This window comes from Phyllostomus discolor, chromosome 5, assembly GCF_004126475.2.
Source record: "Phyllostomus discolor isolate MPI-MPIP mPhyDis1 chromosome 5, mPhyDis1.pri.v3, whole genome shotgun sequence".
Lineage (NCBI taxonomy): Eukaryota > Metazoa > Chordata > Mammalia > Chiroptera > Phyllostomidae > Phyllostomus > Phyllostomus discolor.
Window position 1 is genome coordinate 71,704,082 of NC_040907.2, and position 22,175 is coordinate 71,726,256.

Genomic DNA, 22,175 nt, shown 5'->3' on the forward strand with positions numbered 1-22,175 from the left:
CGACCTCCGCGTGCCGCTGGCCCGAGCCAGCCCCGCGCCCGCCGGCTCGTCTTCTCCTACCAGTCCGGATGAACGCGTCTACTTCAACCTCTTGGCTGACCGACTTCCATTCAGATAAATCCTCTGCCAGATCTGGGTGTTATTCTGATAGTAAATTATTGTTGTAAATTATTGGTTTTCTAATCTTGGTTGTACGAGGAGGTACGGTGCATCCACCTATTCCTCCATCTTGCCCAGAAAAAAATTCTTTAAGGGAAATCTAATTTTTATGGAGTTACTTAGGAGAGTAATTAAACATACTTCAAGTGAAAATATGTAATTGTCCACAAATGAAGGGTTGAAACAGAGCTGGGAAAACCTGGGTGAGTTGTTATAAAAGGAATTACTATGCTGGGAGGAAGGTTGACTTAGATGACTGATAAGAATCTGGGATTTTCTAAGTAATTCACTTAACAAAGTCGATCACCTACTGTGTACCATTTTTTCTACAGGAATCAGAATTAACCAGATTACAAGCCAAAATTTCTAGACATGAAAAGGCAGAAGACATCAAATTTCTACCAGCCCCATTTTCATCTCCAGTAGCCATTATTCCTGGCATTCAAGATCCAAAATTTGCTAAGTATGCTCACACAGCTTTTTTCAAGTGTAGAAAACTACGTCGTTCTATTAGTGCCAGTGACCTTAGTTTTAAAACTCATGGTGATGAAGATCTTTCTGAAGAATTACTACAGGACTTAAAAAAAATGCAGTTAGAACAACCTTCAACATTAGGAGAAAGCCAGAAGGATCTGACTTATACCCAGTCAGACTCATTTAAACCTCTCACATATGACCTAGAAGATGACAACTCTGAAAATAATGACTTCAGTACTCTTAGTGGAATGCTAAGATACATAAACAAAGAAGTGAGACTATTAAAAAAGTCTTCTATGCAAACAGGTGCTGGTTTAACTCAGGTATGTATTTCATACATTGGGAGTTATAATAATTTGTCTCTATTGAAATCATTTTATTGTAGAAAATTCATATATTTAAATGAAGCATGCTATTAGATGATATAAACAAATATTGTAAGTACAAAAAAAATTCACTCTTAAGTTTGGAATGCTTTTACAACAGACAAGTAGAGTTGAAAATTTAGCTTTGAAAAATAACTTTTGTTAAAATAGCCTATATCTTTTATTAAATATAATCTCTATGTTTGATTAAGTAACTGATTCTTCCTCATGTTAGGAAAGTATTTTTAACTCTAGATATTAAAAAATGCCTCTGGAGCTTGAAAATTAGTTTGTTTCTAGACTTCCTGCAAACCATTCTAGCAAAAATTAAAATAACTGGTGTTTAGTTCATAAACTTCCACAGTGGCTCAGAATATGTCATTCACATGATTTATCTACTCCCTTTATTCTTTGGGCATATCAGCCTGTATAGGCAACTTTACTCCTACTACACTCAACATTGTGTATAAGCATTTAATCTGTAGTTTGCATATGGAAATAAAGAATCTCTTCTAGGTAATTTAGCTTTTTATAAGTGCTTATTTGCATCATTTTCAAACACATTAAAATAGGTTTAGTGACCTAATCAATTTAAAAAGTGTTTTTAGAATGGATGCAAGACAAAAACTTTGGAGTTTCTTTTTATTTCTTCATATTCACTCCTTAAATTACAAAGAGCTTAATCTACTATTTATAAGTAGAAAAGTATATGAATGTAATAATATTGTGGGTAAAACAAAATTTTCACATTATGAAATTGTGGTATAATAATTAAGACAATCTTCTATTAAAGCCTGATAAAATGTTTTTATCTAACCTTTAAAATTATAGTTGTGTTTTCTATATGTCATTTATTTAGCCATTCGATTAATTTATAATTATTGAGTATCTATTTGTAGATTTATTTGTATCTATTTGTATCTATTTGGGATTATAGAAATAAATAAAAATGACCAAGAACCTATCCAAACAGAACTTTTATTTTAGTGGAGAGACTATTAATACACAAGTAAATAGGTGAAAATAAGTGTTATGTTCCAAAGCCAGGTAAAAATAAGTGTTATGAAGAGAAGTTAGTAAGAAGATACAGTGTGACAGGGGTACTATTTTAGATAGACTGGTCAGGAAAGACCTCACAAGAAGGCACCATTTGATCAGACTCCTGAAGGTAGTATGGAAATCACTATCTCAGTATCTAGAGGAAGAGCATTGGAGGATAGGGAACAACAGCTACTAAAATGCTGTGGTGGTAGCATGCCTGGCATGTTCAAAAAACAACAAGGATGTGTGTGGCTGGTTTGGTGTAAATGAGGGAAAATAGCAAGTGATAAGGTAAGAGATAATGTTCGGGGGTGTCCTAGGGGTCTCATAGTTCCTGGAAGAAGTTTGGATTTTATTTGAAGTGTGATGGGAAGCCATTGGAGGGTTCGACTTAGGGATGTGACATGAAGATTTATTTTTTAAAGGATTACTCTGGCTGCTTTATGACAAATGGATAATAAAGGGACAAAAGCAGAGACCATGTAGGAGGCTACTTGTAATAATCCAGGCAAGAGACGATCTTGGATAGGCAGGAAGATGGATGTAGAACTGTTGAGAATGGATCAATATCTGGATATGTTCTGACAGTAGAGCCAACAGGATTTGATGTAGGTTTGAAGTGAAATAGAAGTCAAGAGAGACTACAAAGATTTTGGCCAGAGTAACTGACCATTTACTGAGATGGGGAATACTAGGAGATGAGCAGATTTGGAGGCAAAGGGAGAATCTAGAATTTGATTTTATTAAATATATTAAATTTGAGATTTCCATTAGATGTCCAAGTGAAGATGACGAATGAGAGAGATTAGTATGAGACTGAAGTTACAATCTTTTTAAAGATTTTTTAAATTTATTTTTAGAGAGATGGGAAGGGAAGGAGAAAGAGAGGGAAACATTAATGTGTGGTTGCCTGCACTGAACATAGGGGTACATATATCTATATGAATAAATGTTTTCAAGTTTTTGGGGAAGATACCCAGAAGAGAGGTTGTTGGGTCTTATGGTAACTCTATTCTTAATTTTTTGAGAAACCTCAAAAAATACTGTTTTCGATAGTGGTTGTACCACTTTACATTCCCACCAGCAGTGAACGAGGGTTCTTTTATCTCCACAACCTCTCCAACACTTATTACTTGTCTTGTTGATAACAGCCTTTCTAACAGCTGTGAGGTGGTACTTCATTGTAGTTTTGATTTGCATTACCCTAATAGCTAGTGTGGTTGAACATCTTTTCATTTATCTGTTGGCCATTTGTGAGTCTTTCTGGTAGAAGTATCTGTTCATATCCTCTGCCCATTTTTTAAATGGATTTGTTGTTGTTGTTGTTGTTGTTGTTGAGTTGTATGAGTTCTTTATATTTTTTGAATAACCCTTAATCAGAAGTGTCGTTTGCAAATGTGTTCTCCCATTTGGTTGGTTACCTTTTTGTTTTGCTGATGGTTTCTCTTGCTGTGTAGAAGCTTCTTGGTTTGATACAGTCCCATTCATTTATTTTTGCCTTTGCTTTCGTTGCCTTTGAGGTCAAATTCATAAAATCCTCTATACGATCAACTTCCATATTTTACTACCTGTTTTTCTTCTATGTAATTTATTGTTTTAGGTCTCATACTTAGTTCTTTGATTCATTTTGAGTTAATTTTTATATATGGTGACAAATTGCAGTCTAGTTTTATTCTTTTGCATGTGGCTTTCCAATGTTCCTAGCACCATTTATTAAAGAAGCTTTCTTTTCTTGCACTGTATGTTTTTGGCTCCTTTGTTGAAAATTATTTGCCTATGTACATGTGGGCTCTCAATTCTCTTCCATTGTTCTATGTCTGTTTTCTGCCAGTATCATGTTGTTTTTTTGATTGCTGTTGTTATAATTTGAAGTCAAGGAGAGTGATTCCTTCAGCTTTGTTCAATTTTTCAGGATTGCTTTAGCTGTTCAGGGTCTTTTGTGGTTCCATTCATATCTGAGGATTTTTTGTTCTATTTCTTTTAAGAATGCCATTAGGATTTTGATGGGGATTGCATTAAATCTGTATACTGCTTTGGGTAGTATGACCATTTTAACTATATTGTTTCTTCCAATCCATGAACACAAAATACCTTTGCATTTATTTGTGTCTTCTTCACTTTCTTTAATAATGCCTTGTGATTTTCAGTACATAGGTGCTCACATCCTTTGTTAAGTTTATCCCTAGCCCTGGCTGGCATAGCTCAGTGGATTGAGCACGGGCTGCGAACCAAAGTGTCGCAGGTTCGATTCCCAGTCAGGGTACATGCCTGGGTTGCAGGCCATGACCCCCAGCAACACTGATGTTTCTCTCTCTCTCTTTCTCTCTCATTCCCTTTCTAAGAATAAATAAATAAAATCTTTAAAAAAAAGTTTATCCCTAAGTGTTTCATTTTATTTTTGTTGCAATGCAAGAAAAAAAAATTTTTCCCATTTCTTTCTCTGAAATTGTATTGTTCATATATGGGGATGCAGTGGATTTTTGTACATTTATTTTGTATCCTGCAACTTTACTGTATTTGTTTATTGTTTCTAATTGTTTCTTGGTTAGTAAGGTTTTCTGTATAAAGAATCACATCACCTAAAAAGTGATAATTTTACTTATTCATTAAAAATTTGGATGCATTTTATTTCTTCTCTTGCCTGGTTGCTCTGGCTAGGACTCCTGGACTATGCTAAATAACAGTGGTGAGAGTGAGCATCCTTGTTTTGTTCCTGATCTTAGAGGAAAAGTTTTCAATTTTTCACCATCAATTATGATATTAGCTGAGGGTTTGTCATATGTAGGCTTTAATTTGTTGAGGTACTTCTATACCCATTTTATCTAGTATTTGAATCATAAATGGATGTTGTATCTTGTCAAATGCTTTTTCTGCATTTATTGATATGATCATATGATTTTGTCTTGTATTTTGTTAATATGGTGTATCTCATCGATTGATTTACATGCATTGAACCATCCTGTGCCACTGGAATGAACCCCACATGATTGTGATGTATTATCTTTTTAATGTATTATTGTATTTGATTTGCTAGTATTTTGTTTAGGATTTTTGCATCTGTATTCATGAGCGATATCAGCATATAGTTTTCTTTTCTGTGTGTTTTCCTTGCCAATTTTGGGTTCAGGGTAATGTTCACCTCATAAAATATGTTAGGAAGTATTGCCTCTTGAATTTATTGGAAGAGTTTGAGAAGGATAGATATTATATCTTTACTGTTTTATAGAATTTACTAGTGAAGCCATCTAGTCCTGGACTTTTACTTATGGGGAGGTTTTTCATGACTATTTCAATTTTCTTACTGTTGGTTGGTCTATTTAAATGTTCCAGTTCTTTGTGATTCATTCTAGGAAGGTTATATGTTTCTAAGAATTTGTCCATTTCTTCCAGGTTATTGAATTAGATGGCATATAGTCTTTCATAGCATTCATATATGATCCTTTGTATTTCTGTGTTGTCCATTGGAATTTCTCTTTCATTTCAGATTTTGAGTCTTTTGTCTCTTCTTTAGTGAGTCTAGCCAGAGATTTGTCAATTTTATTAATCTTTTCAAAGAACCAGCTGTCTGTTGCATTAATTTTTCGTATGATGTTTTTGTTCTCTATTTCATTTAATTAATTCTGCTCTAATTTTATTATCTTATTTCTTATGCTGACTTGGGCTGCACTTGTATTTTTTAGTTCTTTAAGAGGTATTATTAGGTTATTTGGGATTTTTCTTGTTTCTTTTTTTTTTGAGGATATTATTATTATTCTCACTTTTCTATTGAGGTAATACAGGTACAGAAAAGTGAAATAATGTACCCAATATTACAGTTAATAAGGGGCAAAGCCAGGAATTGAATCCAGGTGGTCTTTTTAAAAATTTTTTAAAATATATTTTACTGATATACATGCTATTACAGTTGTCCCATTTTTTACTCCACTTTATGGCGCTCTGCCCTGCATCCCCCCTTTCACTAGCATTCCCCCACCTTAGTTCACGTCCATGAGTCATACATATAAGTTCTTTGGCTTCTACATTTCCCATACTATTCTTAATTGAGAAGAATCTCAGTTGTGTAACTACCACTTATGCTTCTTAATCCCTGTACCTTATCCCCCATTCTCCCCACTCCACCTCCACTCTGACAACCCTCCATGTGATCTTCATTTCTATGGTTCTGTTCCTGTTCTAGTTGTTTGCTTAGTTTCTTTTTGTTTTTAGGTTCAGTTGTTAATAATTGTGAGTTTGTTGTCATTTTACTATTCATATTTTTTATCTTCTTTTTTTTAGATAAGTCCCTTTAACGTTTCATATAATAAGGGCTTGGTGATCATGAACTCCTTTAACTTGACCTTATCTGGGAAGCACTTTATCTGACCTTCCATTCTAAATGAAAGCTTTGCTGGATAGAGTAATCTTGGATGCAGGTCCTTGCCTTTCATGACTTGGAATACTTCTTTCCAGCCCCTTCTTGCCTGCAAGGTTTCTTTTAAGAAATCAGCTGACAGTCTTATGGGAACTCCTTTTTAGGTATGTCTCCTTTTCTCTTGCTGCTTTTAAGGTTCTCTCTTTTATTTTTAAAAATATTTTTATTGATTATGCTATTACAGTTTTCCCAATTTTTTCCCCTCTATCCTCCCTCCACCCTGCACCCCCAACCCTCCAGCCTTCATTGCACTCAGCCTTGATGAGTGGGGAGGAGGTGAGCTGGGAGAGGCTGGTTTTGCTGCATTTGTAGCTTGGTTCTGTTGCCAGTAATAGCAACTGCCAGACCTCAGCAACCCACCTCTGTATCTCCACCCATCACTAGGATTAGCTGCAGTGTGTGTATGCCACTTAGAGAAAAATGCTTCTGCCTTTCCATTTCCCAGGGCTACAAATAATGTGCTCTGCAGCTTGAAACTCACTGCTACAGCTTCTTCTGGGGCCTGCTGCTCACTCTGGAGGTGAGGGGACGTGACCAAGCTCCACGGCTTTGTTTTTCTGCCTCGCAGTGGTGGCTACCAGATAACTGCGGCTGTATCTCTGTGCTTTGTCTCCACTCTGGTCACTGGGTTCAGCTGCTACTCGTATCAACCACTCAGGCAGGAATGCTCACTGTATCTCTCTGCTCCTTGGGGTTGCAGGAAGTACAGGTGGCAACCTCTCCTGAGACCCACAGTGAGCACTGGGCTGCATCTGTGTCACCCACCTTCAGGTGTTTTAATGTGCAGATCTCAGCCATGTTTGTGTGTTAAGTAGGGAATCCTCTGGTGGATCGTAGCTGTTGAACTTGTAACTTAAAGGGAAGAGACCAAGGGAATCTCTCACACCACCGTTCTTCTGATGTCACCTGGTTTCATTTTGAAGTTTTAAGTTTAGATATCATCAGCATATAAATGGTAGTTAAAGCCATAGTGCTGTATTAAATCAAGGGAATTAATGGAGGTAGAAAAAGAAGTCCAAAAACCAAGCCTAATTTATAAAGTTAAATTGCTTTTAGTCATCAAGAAGCTGAGGACCCAACTAAGCTAACTGAGAAGTAAAGTGGTAAAAGTAAAGGAGTAAATAAAGTAAAGGAGAAAAATTAGGAGAATATAATATCCCATAAGCCAAGTGAAGAATGTGCTTTAAGTAGGAAGGCGAGATCAGCAGTATCAAATGTTGGTAAATAAAGACTCATAATGGATGTCATATTTGGTACTATGACAGCTGTTAATGTCTTTATAGGAATGACTTCAGAGTAATCGTGGGAATAAAAGCCTAAGTAGAGTGCGATCAGCAGAGAATGGGAGAAAAAATGGAAATATCAAGAATAAACAACTCTTTTGGTATAGAGTAAAGCAGAGAGATGGGGGATATGTGGTCAAGGGAGAGGTTTTTGTTTCATTTTTTTAGGGTAAGAGATAAACCAGCATTTTACGTATTAGTATGAATGGTCCAGTAGACGGAAAACTGATAATTCAAGACAGAGAGTGGAAGGAATAAAATCCTTAAGGTAGGCTGAAGGAGAAATGATCCAATAGAGAGGCACAGTTGGCCTTGAATAAAAGGCCAGTCCGCTGCAGTGGGAAAGAGGGTAGACTGCATGGGTCCAGAAACTCAGGAAGAGGAAGATTTGGTGGGAGGGGAAGAATTTCTTTATTGATTGCTTTTACTTTCTTAATGAAATAAGAAATTTTATCATCTATGGCAGGCGAGGTTTTGGAGGTTTAAGAACAGGGAAGATAGATGAAATAGTTATCTTAAAGAGTGGGAAAATATAAATGGGTTAGGGAAGTCTGGTAAGATTGCCTGGCAGGTAGTTTTGTTGTATGGAATGGCCCTGAAGAATATATGACATCTGACATCTTTTTGTCCTTGTCTGTTATATGCCAGCAACGGGATGTCTCTTTCTCCCCATCATAGTGACAACCAAAAAGTACTCTTACAAATTTCCAGAATGTTCCCTAGAGAAGAGTACTGCTGCTCCCTTTAATACTTCTGCTGTACATCAATGGCCCTTAGAGTCATTGGTGTGCAAAAGTCTGTTTTTGGTAAACTAGAACTTAATTTATTATATATAAGATAAGTTTGATAAGCACAGTGACAGATTGTGATTATTATAATACATGGCATTTACTATGTGCTGGGCACTATTGTAAATGCTCTAAAGAAATTAACTCATTTAATCTTTATCAACAACCCTACAATATGTACCATTATCCTAATAGTACCAAATAGTTTTTCTGTTGTAGTGGGTACTGTTATTATGCCCATTGTTTAGATGAAAAAGCTGAGTCTCTGTCCTTAACCACTGTTGATATCCTATTTATATAATTGCATTTATATTTTCTTCAGTACTGTCTAATTAAATAGCTTGGTCTTAGTACTAATAGCCCAAGGTCCAAGGTATGACGAGAGTATTTGACTTGCATTTTTAGTCTTCTGAGCTTTTCCCTGTATTTTTCTACTTCTTTATGTGTTGCCTCTTTGTGCAAACATTTTTTCTTGTTTTTTTTTCCTTTCCTGCTCTGTTTTTCTTCATTCTTTTCCATTGACTTTTTTTCATGTAATCTTCCATCTGTCTTTCTTGTGCCCTCATTTGAACTAGATGACACCAGTAGCTAAATATCTTATGTTTATTATGTCCCTCTTTTTGTTTTTAAAATCAATTTAATTTGACATTGCACTCCTTCCTCATCCCCAACCAGAATTATTTGCTTTTTACATTCATGTGGCCAATTACTGACTTTTTCCGAATCATATATCAGTTAACTTAGAATTTCCCACCCTTACCTTAAATTATGCTCCTGATTTGTTACAGTAGACTTTTAATGCTAAATCAATGTAAGAATATTTTAAGTATTAACTTACTATTTTGCATTATTCCAGGGAGAAAAATTATAATTAAAAGAAGATGTCGATGTGATGAAAAATGGGATTGTGGTACTATGCTGTCTTCTTATATGTAGCTCATACTTTGTAGATGTTGTTATTTTACTGCTTTTGAATAAATTTTATGTTTCAGTATTTTTATTGTTGTTCCATTACACTTGTCCCCATTTTTCCTCCATTACTCTCCCCTGCCCTACCCACCCCCTATTTCAATCATTTTAAAGACAAAGTTCTTTCTTCTGAAGCTTATTTATACTTTTTCTGAAAATTCATGTTTTTCATTATTTTTGGTTTAAATTTGCTGCTTTCCTTATCTTTGTTTTTTATATAAAAATTATTGTTAAAATGCATAAATACATTGAGTCATTTGTATTTTTAATCAAACTACCATAGTATGTTTATTTTTATAGTAATACTTTATTTTTAAAATAAACCTCGAATTTAGAAGTCATTCTGCCACAGGTTCATAATTGTACTAATAATAGCAGGCTTCTGTTAAGTGTTTACCATTTATCAGGCACTACTCTAGATACTTTATATTTTTAGCTCATTTAATCCACATGACAATCATGTGAAGTAGCTATTATCATTATTCCTGTTTTACTAGTGAAATTGTGTAACAAGTGTGTGCTGCAAAGTAATTGATTTGTTGTAAGCATCAAAACAGGGACTTTGAATTAGTGACTCCATTTACACATGGTTAGCTTAAGGTAGAATAAAAATAATACAACAAAATTAAGATGAAATTTAAACATTTGAATTTACAGATTTCTCAAAAGTTTGGACTTGCTGTCTTTAAACCACATTTAATTTGTAAGTGAATATAAATGATCTTAAAAAAATAATAGTTAATCTTTTCTACAGTAATAGTTAATCATTAAAGCTGTTAATATGTTGACCCAGTGATTCTACTTCCAGGAATATATCTGAAGAAACCCAGAACACTGATTCAAAAGAATGTGTGCACCCCTATATTCACTGCAGTGTTATTTACAAGAGCCAAGATTTGGAAGCAGCCCAAGTACCCACCAGTAGATGAGTGGATTAAAAAGCTGTGGTACATACACCCAATGACATACTACTTGGCCATAAAAAAAGAATGAAATCTTACCTTTTGTGACAGTATGGAAGGACCTGGATAGTATTATGCTAAGTGAAATAAGCCAGTCAGAAATACAAATACCATATGATTTCACTTATATGTGGACTCTAATGAATAAAATAAACTAACAAACAAAATTAAAAAACAAAAAGCTAAACTATAAAGATTCTAGAAGAAATATAGGAGAATCACTTTATGACCTTGAAGTAGGTAGAGATTTCTTATGGCCCAGAAAGCACTAATATAAAAGAAAAAGTTAATAGTCTAGACTTGAACAAAATTTAAAACAACTCTCAAAATTCATCATTAAGAAAATGAAAGATACACTGCAGAGCAAGAGCTATAAATACATAGGACAGAAAACAACTCACTGGAAATAAAAAGTAAAAAGACAAACATCTCAATTTAAAAATAGGTAAAAGACTTAAACGGAGACTTAACAGAATAGTATATGTGATTGGTTATGTGCTCATTTAAAAGCGTTGAACATTTTTAGTCACCAGGAAAATTGAAAAACACATGGGATGACCTTTGGAATAGCTGATAATAAAATGGCCAACAACACCAAATTATGTAGAGCATCTGGAATGACTTTGGAAAAATTTAATTATGTTCATATTACTTTTCTCATTTATAGCCCAAAACTAAAAAAAGTCAAATGTCCATCAGAAGAATGAATAAGCAACTTGATACATGCATATATTTATATAACATAAAGAGAATAAACTGTTACATACAATAACATGGATAAATCTCAAAAATACACTGAATGAAAAAAGCTATACACAGAAGTAAATAGTATGTGATTCCATTTATATGAATTTTAAGAACAGACATAGAACCAAAGTATGATAATACACATCAGAACAGTAGTTGTCTCTTGTGGGTAGAGAATTGCATGGAAAAGAACAGGAGCAAACTTTCTGTGATAATAGAAATGTTCTCTCTTAAGTTATTTACTACACAGGTATTTACATTTGTCAAAACTTATTGAATTATACATTTACAATAGCTGAATTTTGCTATTCAAAAATCTATGTTAATAGTAAAAATTTATATATTTGAAAATAAGAAATGGGCTTTGAGCTCACACAGATCTGGGTTTGATCTTGGTTTTTCCATTTTTATAAGAATGTGCCCTTATTGAATAACTGAACTTCGGTCTCCTTAAGTGTAAAATAGAACAGTAGCTATCTCAGAAATTTCTGGTGAGGGTAAAGTTAGGTGAGGCGTATGAAATAGCAGTATACTACCTGAGTGGAGCAAGGACTCAGTAGACAGTAACTGCTGCCATGGAGGCAGTCTAACGACTGAGTCGAGAATGTGGACCCTGGAACCAGATTACTTCTGGATCAGTTCAGAGCCTGGCTTTGTTCCGAATTCAGTGTCATTTTGGGCAAGTTACTTAATCTCTCTGCCTTTGTTTCCTCTATTATAAAAATAGAATAATGTTTCCTACCTAAAATAGTTACTATGAGTATTAAACACGTCAGTACACTTAGAGCACTTAAAATACTACCTGCCACACAGTAGGTGATCAGTAAATACTTTTTTTTTCTTATTCAGCCTATATACTGTGAAGGCCTATCACTTCAAATCACTTTTTTTTTGCCATTACCCTAAAATTTTTACTCCTTTAGTTTCAGCGATAAACTGTACTGAACTCATTAAATGTCCATTGTTCTCCTAATGTTTAAGTTGTTATATATTGTTACAGAAAAGAGACAATTATGCGATGGTGAAGACTACTAATTTTTCACCAAAATCAGCTTTCTCCTTTTTATATAATTACAGAATTTTAGCTGGGCCCGTGACCAGACACTGTTTTTCCTGACCTCTCCAGTGATTAAGTTCTCACCAGAAAAATACAAGCGGAAATGATGTATACAACAACTTCAGGCCTGGACATGAAAATATTACATACATGCTCCTCCGAGGTCTTTCCCTTTCCCTAGAGCTGGAATTGCCTGCAACCCAACCTCAGCCATGCAGATGGGGAAACACCTAAGGGGATGGCAGAAAAACAGAGTAGAAGGAACCTGGGTGCCTAAGTGACCTGGAGCATTCTCCTTGGACTATTACATGAGAGGGAAATAAACGTTTGTCTTTTTAATAAAAGCCACTGAATTTTGAGGATCTCTTTGTAAAGTAGTGTTACCTAACCCTAATGTAACCATTTGTGATTCTACACCATTATCTAAAAGTCCTTCTTGGAATTCAACTTTATCTCCACCTGGGTCAAATCTTGGCTACTTCTCCTAAGTCTGTGATGACACCCCCACACAGATGCACTTAGCAGGTGACTTCACCTGCTTCAAAGAGAGAATGGCAGCCGTCAGAAAAGAGTTCCTATAATGCCCTGCCTTTGAATTCACAAACCTAATCTGTACTCAGTTTATCTTTTTATCATCTCAGTGAAGCCTAGGTTTCCCTCTCAGTAATCTTTGTACCTGCATTTTGCATCCCTTACTGTCTCCTCAGGAACTTCCCTTCGTTAGTTATTTTTTCTCATCTATATCATCAGTATTTTCCTGTGTTCCAGCTTTTCTCCATCCATATTCAATATATTTCTGGTGTAGACACTATTGAAAACAGTATGGAGGTTTCTCAAAAAATTAAAAATAGAACTACCACACAATTCAGTAATTCCATTTCTGAGTATTTATCCAAAGAAAATGAAATTTCTTAATTTGAAGAGATACATGCATCCCTGTTTACTGCAGCAGTATTTACAATAACCAAGCTACAGAAGCAACCTAAGCGTCCATCAATAGAGGAATGGATAAAGAAGTGTGTGTACACATACGTGTATACATGGTGGAATATTACTCAGATATAAAAAATGAAATCTTACCATTTGCAACCATATGGATGGACCAAGAGGATAGTATGGTAAGTGAAGTCAGAGAAAGACAAATACTATGTATGGCTTCACTTATATGTGCAATCTAAAAAAACAAAACAAATGAACAGAATAAAACAAGCAGACTTGTAGATAGGGGAAACAACTGGTAGTTAACAGAGGTAGGTTAACTACCTGAGAGGCAGGTGGAATAGGTAAAGGGGATTAAGCAGTGCAAACTTACAGATATAAAATAAATAAGTCATGGAAATGTATAGTGTAGGGAATACAGTTAGTAACTTTGTGTGGCGACAGATGGCAACTAGACTTAGCTGGTCATTTCATAATGTACATAAATATTGAATCATGATGTACACCTGAAAGTAATAGGATATTATATACCAATTATATTTCAATTAAAAAACAAAACACACACAACATTAAACATATGCAAGTCTTTCCTAACCTAAAAAAAATTCTTTTTTTCTCGATCTCATATCCTCAGTCTAACTACCTGTATGGTCATGCACTTACTTACATGACCCAGATTCTTGAAAGAGTTCATTAAACTAGCCACTTCTTCGCTTCCCCTCCCTTCTCATGTGCCTGCAACAAGTTCTGTTTGGGGGTAGTTATCTATCTCATGCATATCCCAGAACAGCTCGGGAATAGTTTAGGTCCCATAAATCCACCCTGGTTGTCAGTTGTCACTTTAGCCTGAGAGAAATATCCTACTGGTCATTCTAAACATTGATTTATAAGAGACATGACAGATGAGACCATATTATTTTGTTTAGAGTATTCTACTTTATTCTGATTCCATGGTTACCATGTAATCTTGTCATTATACATGTGTTTCCCACCCAACTTTTTATTAGTAAAATTAGAATGTGATAATGGGCTAGTATGACCATCTAGTACACTTTTGTTTATAACTTAGCATTTGAGTAAATATCAGTCTTTTGTGAGTGGTTGCCATGAATCAGTTTTTCTGGATGATACATGACTTTGTTACCTACAAAGCTGAGCAGCAAATCCTTGGCCACAATGGCTGTATAAGGTAATGCCATGACATGACTCTTTTGAGGGACTGCCTGGTGTCTGAAAATACAGCCCTACAGCTTGATGTACACATAAAGTTTTTTTTTTAAGTGTACGCTAATAGGCAGAGTGAACACATTGTAACCTTACTCAGAATAAATAAAACAATTTTTTATTGGCAGAAGGTATTGTTCTTAAATCTGTTCATCTCTCATGGGGAGAATAGATTTTTAAGACTTTGGAGACATTTGTACTTAAAGGATTAGCAAAAAAAAAAAGATTACAGAACAAAAGCAAAGTATAATTTAAAGGGGGAGGGAGTACTTAAAAATTGTAAAAATAATACATTGTAAACCAGGCTGAGCTGTCATCAGAAAGAGTTGGTATAATAATTTCAAACCCTATTACCTGCAGGAACTTTTTTATTACTCTGGTTATTTAGCCAAGTAATAAAAACCAACATGGGCCCATAAGGCCAACTCTAAAAGAATCTAGGCCCAGTCTGAAATAAGATAAACTGTAGCTATTAAGGGAGATGTTTAATCAAAGTGAAAAATATAAATACAGTAATGAAAATATCAAAATTTCATTTTACTCTGTCTCATAAAGTACACCATTGCCTCTATGAAGGCTTGAAGTTTACTTAGCAGATTAAGTTTCTTAAGCAAACAGAATGATGATGAGCCTTTGAAAGAACCATGTGATTCAATGGTATTTACCTGGCTTCCTTGTGCAAAGCAGACATGTGGGGCTGAAGGAAGGTGATAGACGTTGGGTAGAAGGCATTCTAACAGCCTCAGGTTCTGGGGTCCTAGTTTTGCTACTTACGGCTACACTTCTAAGGACATTTTTGAACTACTTTTTCAGAGAACAGTATTAAGAAGTTTCGCTGAGGCTTGGTGGAATATGATTCATTTATGAAATATAGCAGTGGATGCTTATTGAATATCTTATTCAGGAATAGTTGCACAAAACTAAAGTAGCTTAAGAAGTTATACTACTAAATGAAACCTGAGAGAGGAAGTGTGATAGCATACATTTCAGTGAGGATTAAAGAACAGATAAATGATTTAACTGTAGGAGATGCTATAGGTCACCCCAATACTTGTGAGCAATTCTTTCTTTTCTTTTTTTAATTTTTTAATTTTATTTTTATTATTTTTTTGTTTTTATTTTTTTGTGCTCTTCTAAAATGTATTTCGAGTTCTTTCCAAAAACAAAGCCTTAGGAACCCCCAGGTTCAAGTACGGCTCTGGGCTTGGCATTCATGCTTGGGTATCTGTTCATCAACATTAAGCCCTTGGAGAGAAGATGGGACAAAGCGGGACCCCTCTTGCACGGCATGAGTCCTTTGCTGCCTTCAAGGTGGTAGTAGTAGCGAATGTGGAAAACACACTGGACTTTTCCTTTGGAACAGGGCTGTGATAAGAAGTGCCTGCTACGAACACCACCATCTTTTCCCTGACTCCTGCCCTCCAGCTTCTGAAGATATAGCCGAAAATAATCTTCTTTGAAGATACTGGTAATTCCAAAAAACAAAAACACATGCTTCCAAGGCATTGTGCTTTCAGATATTCTGGGTTTAGTTCAGCTGTCGGATGAGCTGATTGATGCGTTCACCTGGATAGCCAGGTAAGCCCATCTCCTTGAGGAAGCCTACTCTATCCTTGGTGGCGTGACGGGCCACTGAGAGCTGGAAAGGGCACAAGAACTCTGAGATTGCCTGGAAGTTCTTCCCTGGGAAGGCAATTTCATGATTGAGGTCTTCCAAGCAGATGACACCAAACTTCCCCAGGTGCTCCTCAATCACTGTGTTATCTGTCAAAGGGATGATTTTATTCTTGATCTTGGCTTGTCCACGTTTCAAGATGAGTTCCCGGACAGACTTCAGATTTGGAAATCCCCAGGTCACATAAGGTTCCACCATGAGCAGCGTTTTTATGGTTTGGGGGGTCACTTGGACAAAGACACCACTGAAAATCTTCAGGCGAAGCCTCACAATGGTCCTCTGCACCTTTAAACTCACTCCATTAACCCTTTGGATGCGCACAACGAAGGCCAAGGAGTGTTCATCTGGCACTTCCAAACCATGAGGTTTCACTTCCAGGTGTCGGAGGCATACCTTGTCACGCTGCTGCCGCCAGGCATCATGGAGGAACCATTCCAGTTGCTTAAACTTGATATATTTAAACTTGCTCCTTCTTTTCCAAAAGTGCCTGCTTTGCCTGGGTGGCTTTGAGGGCCTGATAAGCCTTCCTCTTTTTCAGGAGATTTTCTGGAACCAAAGAGATCTTTTTTCTTTGCTCTCCCTCCACCATCTTCACAACGCTGTGGCTACTGCCTCTTTTCTTTATTTTTAAAAATATTTTTTATTGATTATGCTATTATAGTTGTCCCATTTTTTCTCCCCTTTATGCCCCTCCACCCCCCCCAACCAGCACCACCCCCTTTAGTTCACGTCCATGGATCATACATGTAAGTTCTTTGGCTTCTCCATTTTCCATACTACTCTTAACTATCCCCTGTCTGTTTTGTAACTACCATTTATGCTTCTTATTCCCTGTATCTTATCCCCCACTCTCCTCACTCCACCTCCCCTTTGATAACCCTCCATGTGATCTCCACTTCTGTGATTCTGTTACGGTTTTAGTTGTTTGCTTAATTTGTTTCTATTTTGGGGTTGTTTTTTTTATTTTTAGGTTTGGTTGTTAGTAGCTGTGAGTTTTTGTATTTTACTGTTCATATTTTTTATCTTCTTTTTCTTAGATAAGTCCCTTTAACATTTCATATAATAAGGGCTTGGTGATGATGAACTCCTTTAACTGCCATTTCATTCTAAATGATAGTTTTGCTGGATAGAGTAACCTTGGATGTAGGTCCTTGCTGTTCATGACTTTAAATACTTCTTTCCAGGCCCTTGCCTACAAGTTTCTTTTGAGAAATCATCTGAGAGTCTTATGGGAACTCCTTTGTAAGTACCTGTCTCCTTTTCTCTTGCTGCTTTTAAGATTCTCTCCTTATCTTTAACCTTGGGTAATGGAATTATGATGTGCCTTGGTGTGGGCTTCCTTGGGTCCAACTTCTTTGGGGCTCTCTGAGCTTCCTGGACTTCCTAGAAGTCTATTTCCTTGGCCAGATTGGGAAAGTTCTTCGTCATAATGTTTTCAAATAAGTGTTCAATTTCTTGCTCTTCCTCTTCTCCTTCTGGCACCCCTATGATTCAAATGTTGGAATGTTTAAAGTTGTCCCAGAGGTTCCTAAGTCTCTCCTCCTTTTTTTGAATTTTTGTTTCTTCATTCTGTTCTGGTTGAATGTTTATTTCTTTTTGTTTATTTGTTTGTTTGTTTGTTTAAAGATTTTATTTATTTTTAGAGAGGGGGAAGGGAGGGAGAAAGAGAGGGAGAAAAACATCAATGTATGGTTGCCTCTCGCATGCCCCCTCCTGGGGACCTGGCCTGTAACCCAGGCATGTGCCCTGACTGGGAATTGAACCAGTTACCCTTTGGTTCACAGGTCAGTGCTCAGTCCACTGAGCCACACCAACCAGGGCTGAATGTTTATTTCTTAAATAAATAAACCAAGTCCAGGCTCCCTTTGTATATTATTTTACTTTTTTAAAGACCAGCTAGCTTTTAAATGGAAAGCTCACCAGTACATACAAAGTATCTTGTCATAGATCCTTGTTAACTCTCTTACATTTTGTCAAAATAACCTGCAGGAACCTTGGTCATTTTCACCTTTATACTGGTCTATGATATTGTATATGTAGTATATTGATTACATACTAATCAGACTTGGCAAGCAGGAAATGACAAATACTCTTGATGCTTGCCAGAGAATGAAGGATAAGTCCCTATAAAGATTCAGCCACCTGCTACGTCATTGACATTTTCAAAGTTCCAGTGGTCTCAGAATGATGGAATGATCCTTCTAAATGAAGGGGGAATTATTATACCATGCAATCCATACCTCTAAGAAGGAAACACAACTGACAGACCTATTTGGATTTTGGAAACAGCATATGCTACTCCAGACCACTTATTGGGGAATTTAGGAGGCTGTCAGTTTTGAGTGAAGGTGGCTCTGCTGCAGGCCAGGCCACAGTACAGATTGCCCTCCTGCTCAGATCATGTGCTTGTCAGAGCCCTTGGTATTAGAAGGTCCATGGTACATAAAAACAGTAGGAGGAATCTCTCACAAGCCCTAATAGGAGAGTTGTAGCACAAACCCCTAGGGTTCTGGGGGTACCCCACTCCTATCCCCTCCCAGCAACAATAATTTGGCAGTCATCAAAAGAAAAAAATGACTGTGGGTGCTTTGGCATCTAGGTAGGAGATTGTGAAACTCTAGTGGAATCCAAGACCAAAGAGGATGATTTTGAAAAGGGAGGCCTGCACCCAGGTGGCTGGCTTGTCACTATGGTCCCAGCTACAGACCCAGAAATAGCTTATTGCCCTATGGACTCAGCTGTAGCCCCATTTGGCCTTAGTTCTTCACCCAGAACCACATGACAAGGTTTGTAAGAGGAGTTGCACCTGCCTCTCCCTTGAGTAATAGGCCCAGAGACCTGGGTCCCTCCTGTGGACTTTGAAGTGGTTCATGACTTGGCTCCAGCCCCTCTTAGCCACAGTGCAGGAGTCCCTGGAGGGAAGTCCACATTCAGTCAAACTACAGATCCTGAAACAGCTCTGTGACTTGGCTTCAGACCCTCCCAGTCACAGTCTATGAGCAACCCTACTAGCCCAGTCCTGCTAGCATAGGAAGACATTCCTGTGTGTGCCCTTGGAGATCCTGAAATGGCCCTATAACAGCTCCTGACGCTCTCAGCTGCAGCCTCCTATCATTCTTGCCAGCCCAGAGACCTGTTGGGAGACTTTGCCATCTGTCCCTCTAGAGCCAGGACTGTAGAATTTAGTCCCAGTTGTGGATGCTGAAGCATCCTGGGACTTAGTTCAAACCCCTTCAGCCATGATGTAGGGCAGTTATGCTTGCCCAAGGAGGAACCCACCAGTGACCTAGATGGGGTCCTTCTAGGCACCTGGCATGAACCGGGACCATCTGTACTTGGTAAAAGGCTCACTGTTTGCAGACTTAACTGCAGACCCTGAAGTGGACCCTTGTCCCTGAAGTAGCCCTACTGAACAGGGTCCTGGAGGCAGTTTCATCCACCCAAGGACGATGTAAGATTTACACCTGCCCAAGACCCTGATAACAGGCCTATCAACAACAGATTCCACCATGAATCCAGCAATAGCCACATGACTCAGCTCTAACCCATCTCAACAGATTCTGGGGATAATCCAATCAATCAGAGAATGAACATGGAGAAGCTGGAGACTTGGTTTTACTCTTGGAGCAAGCTTGGGGGAAAAGCCAGGGGACATGTCCAAAAGCTCTTACAGGCTCCTGGGAGGATCTCATTCAGTTCTCAGATGCAGTCTGATTAGGATCCAGGCAGCTGGGACAGTATGTAGTTTTAACCCCTCCAGAGAGAAACTAGATACTGGGTGTCTTTGCTTGCTCCCTCTGAGCTGAGCTTGGGGTAATAACTGAGGCAAAGAGGATTATTTTTGAGCTTTAGATCTAAATGAATTTGCCTTCCTAGGTTTTGGACTTTCTTGGAAACTGTGACCTCTGTTTTCTTTACCATTTCTGCTCTTTGAATGGGAATGCCTGTCCTACTACTGTATTTTGGAAGCATATAACTTGTCTGGTTTCCCAGGTTCACAACTGGAGAGGTACTGTGCCTCAGGATATATTATACCTTGAAACTCACACTTAGCTGATTTTGGTATGCTTTAGATGAGACTTTGGAGGTAGAATTGATTCTGGAATGGGTTAAGACTTTTGAGGCTATTGAGATGGGCTGAGTGTGTTTTACACACAAGAAAGAAAGACATGATTTGAGGGGGAAGTGTCCAGAATGTTATGGACTGAATTCTGTTTTCTTGGCATTCATAGGTTGAGGTCCTAACCCCCGATAAAACTGTATTTGGAGCTAGGGCCTTTAAAGAGATAATTAAGGTTAATTTAGGTACAAGGGTGATGCCTTATTTCAATAGGATGGGTATCCTTATGAAAAGAGGAAGAGATGTCAGGAGTCCATACCAAAGGGGGGGGGGGGGAGCAGGCCACAATGGAGACATGGGGACACAGCACAAAAACAGCCATCTACAGACCAAGGAAAGAATTCTTACCAGAAACCAACCCTGCCAGCACCTTGATCTCAAACTTTCAGCTTCTAGAATTATGAGCGAATAAATTTCTGTCCTTTAAGCCACCCAGCCTGTGGTATTTTGTTATGGCAGCCCTAGCTGACTAATACAGAGGGAAATGGGATGTAACCACTGTTAGATACAGGGTTTCTTTTTGGAGTGATTAAAAGCTTTAAATTTGATTGTGGTAATGATTATATAACTCTGGATGCTATAAACCATTGAGTTGTATACTTTAAATGGGCGAATTTTATGGGATATGTATTATGTCTCAAGAAAACTTTTAAAAAATCAATCAGAATTTATCATATTAACAAGATAAAACAAAAGTATGATGATCAATACAGACAGAAAAATTGTTTGACACCAGGAGAAGAAAAGGAGTGAGGGATAGAAAACCTGTTTGAAAAAAATAATGACAGAAAACTTCCCAACCTTGGAGAGGGGAAAAACCATGCTAGGTCAAGAAGCACAGAGAGTCCCAATCAAGATGAAACCAAAGAGGCCCACTGTAAGACATATCATAATTAAAATGCCAAATTTTAAAGACAAAGAGAGAATCTTAAAAACAGCAAGGGAGAAACAGGTAGTAACATGGTGCAGAGACCAGCCAGCAGTATCTGTGGTGCTGCAGATGGTAGAGATACGAGGGAAATACACACGGACTACTGAGTCCTGTGGAGGAATAGGGATGGCACGGCCACTCTCTCTAAAGGAGAGGGAGTGCCCCACTGCCTTGCCTGAGCAGGCTTTTATTAGGTAGTTTGGGTAGGAACATGGATACAGCTTATTAACCATTGCCTGGCAGTGAGGATCAAACAGATAGATAACGTTCAAAGGGCTAAAAAGGGCTCCCACTGAGTTTCGGTCTTATTACCTAGAAAACTACAGAACTTAAGGGGCTAAATTCATTTCCTGCCCAGGCCTTCATAATCTAATTATGAGCATCCTCAGCAAAGCAGGTTTCATAGGATTTTACCTATCCTACCTCAGGCCTAATTATCCCAGGAATCCCACCATTTCCAGCACAGGGCTGTACCACCCCTTGTCATTGTTACAGGCTTGAATCAGGCAGAGGAGACAAGGCAGCCAAGAGATTAGGAGACTCCTCGTAGGCAGAATGATGACTCAGGCTTTGTTAAAGCCAAGGGGCAGGGGTTGATCACCCCCATTTTCCACAGCCCTTCAAGTGCTTCCCTGAGGGCCTTCCCATGTGATCGTGCCTGTCTTAGATCCATCCTCCTGTGAGGAATCTTACCCATCATTGGCTAGCCAACCAAGCAATGGAGGCCAGGCAAGGAGCAGGCAGCACTCCTGCCAAGGAGATAAGCTTGTCTCCTTAGTGTCTCCTGGTCCAGAGGTCTTTCACTCAGCCTTATCCACCGGGGGTTACAGCTCCAGAAACCAGGCAGGGCGGTTCCCAACAGTAACATACATAGGAGCTCTGATAAGGCTAGCAGCTGATTTCTCAATGGAAACACTACGAACCAGAAGAGAATGGCAAGAAATATTCCAAGTAATGAAAAGCAAAGGCCTGCAACCAAGACTATGCAGCAAGGCTGTCATTTAAAATGGAAGGTGAAATAAAGAGT

The 22,175-nt window shown here is 37.6% G+C and overlaps 2 protein-coding genes across 4 annotated transcripts in view; one reads left to right on the plus strand and one right to left on the minus strand.

The window, feature by feature from the left end:
- CCDC18 (coiled-coil domain containing 18) overlaps nt 1-9,518 on the plus strand; it is a 122,830-nt gene extending 113,312 nt beyond the window's left edge. For all 3 annotated transcript variants that reach the window (XM_036026433.1, XM_036026434.1, XM_028511477.2), the window contains 2 exons: nt 492-959; nt 9,381-9,518. In XM_036026433.1, the coding sequence (XP_035882326.1) occupies nt 492-959; nt 9,381-9,395 (483 nt within the window). In that variant the 3' untranslated portion in view covers nt 9,396-9,518. The remainder of the gene's footprint in view (nt 1-491; nt 960-9,380) is intronic.
- A 6,022-nt stretch (nt 9,519-15,540) lies between these two features.
- On the minus strand, nt 15,541-16,704 carry LOC114497203 (60S ribosomal protein L7-like 1). Its single transcript, XM_028512821.2, is given in 2 exon segments — nt 15,541-16,557; nt 16,559-16,704. Coding segments are annotated over 2 exon segments (735 nt in total). The 5' UTR covers nt 16,687-16,704; the 3' UTR covers nt 15,541-15,950.
- Between the last annotated feature and the right edge of the window lie 5,471 nt (nt 16,705-22,175).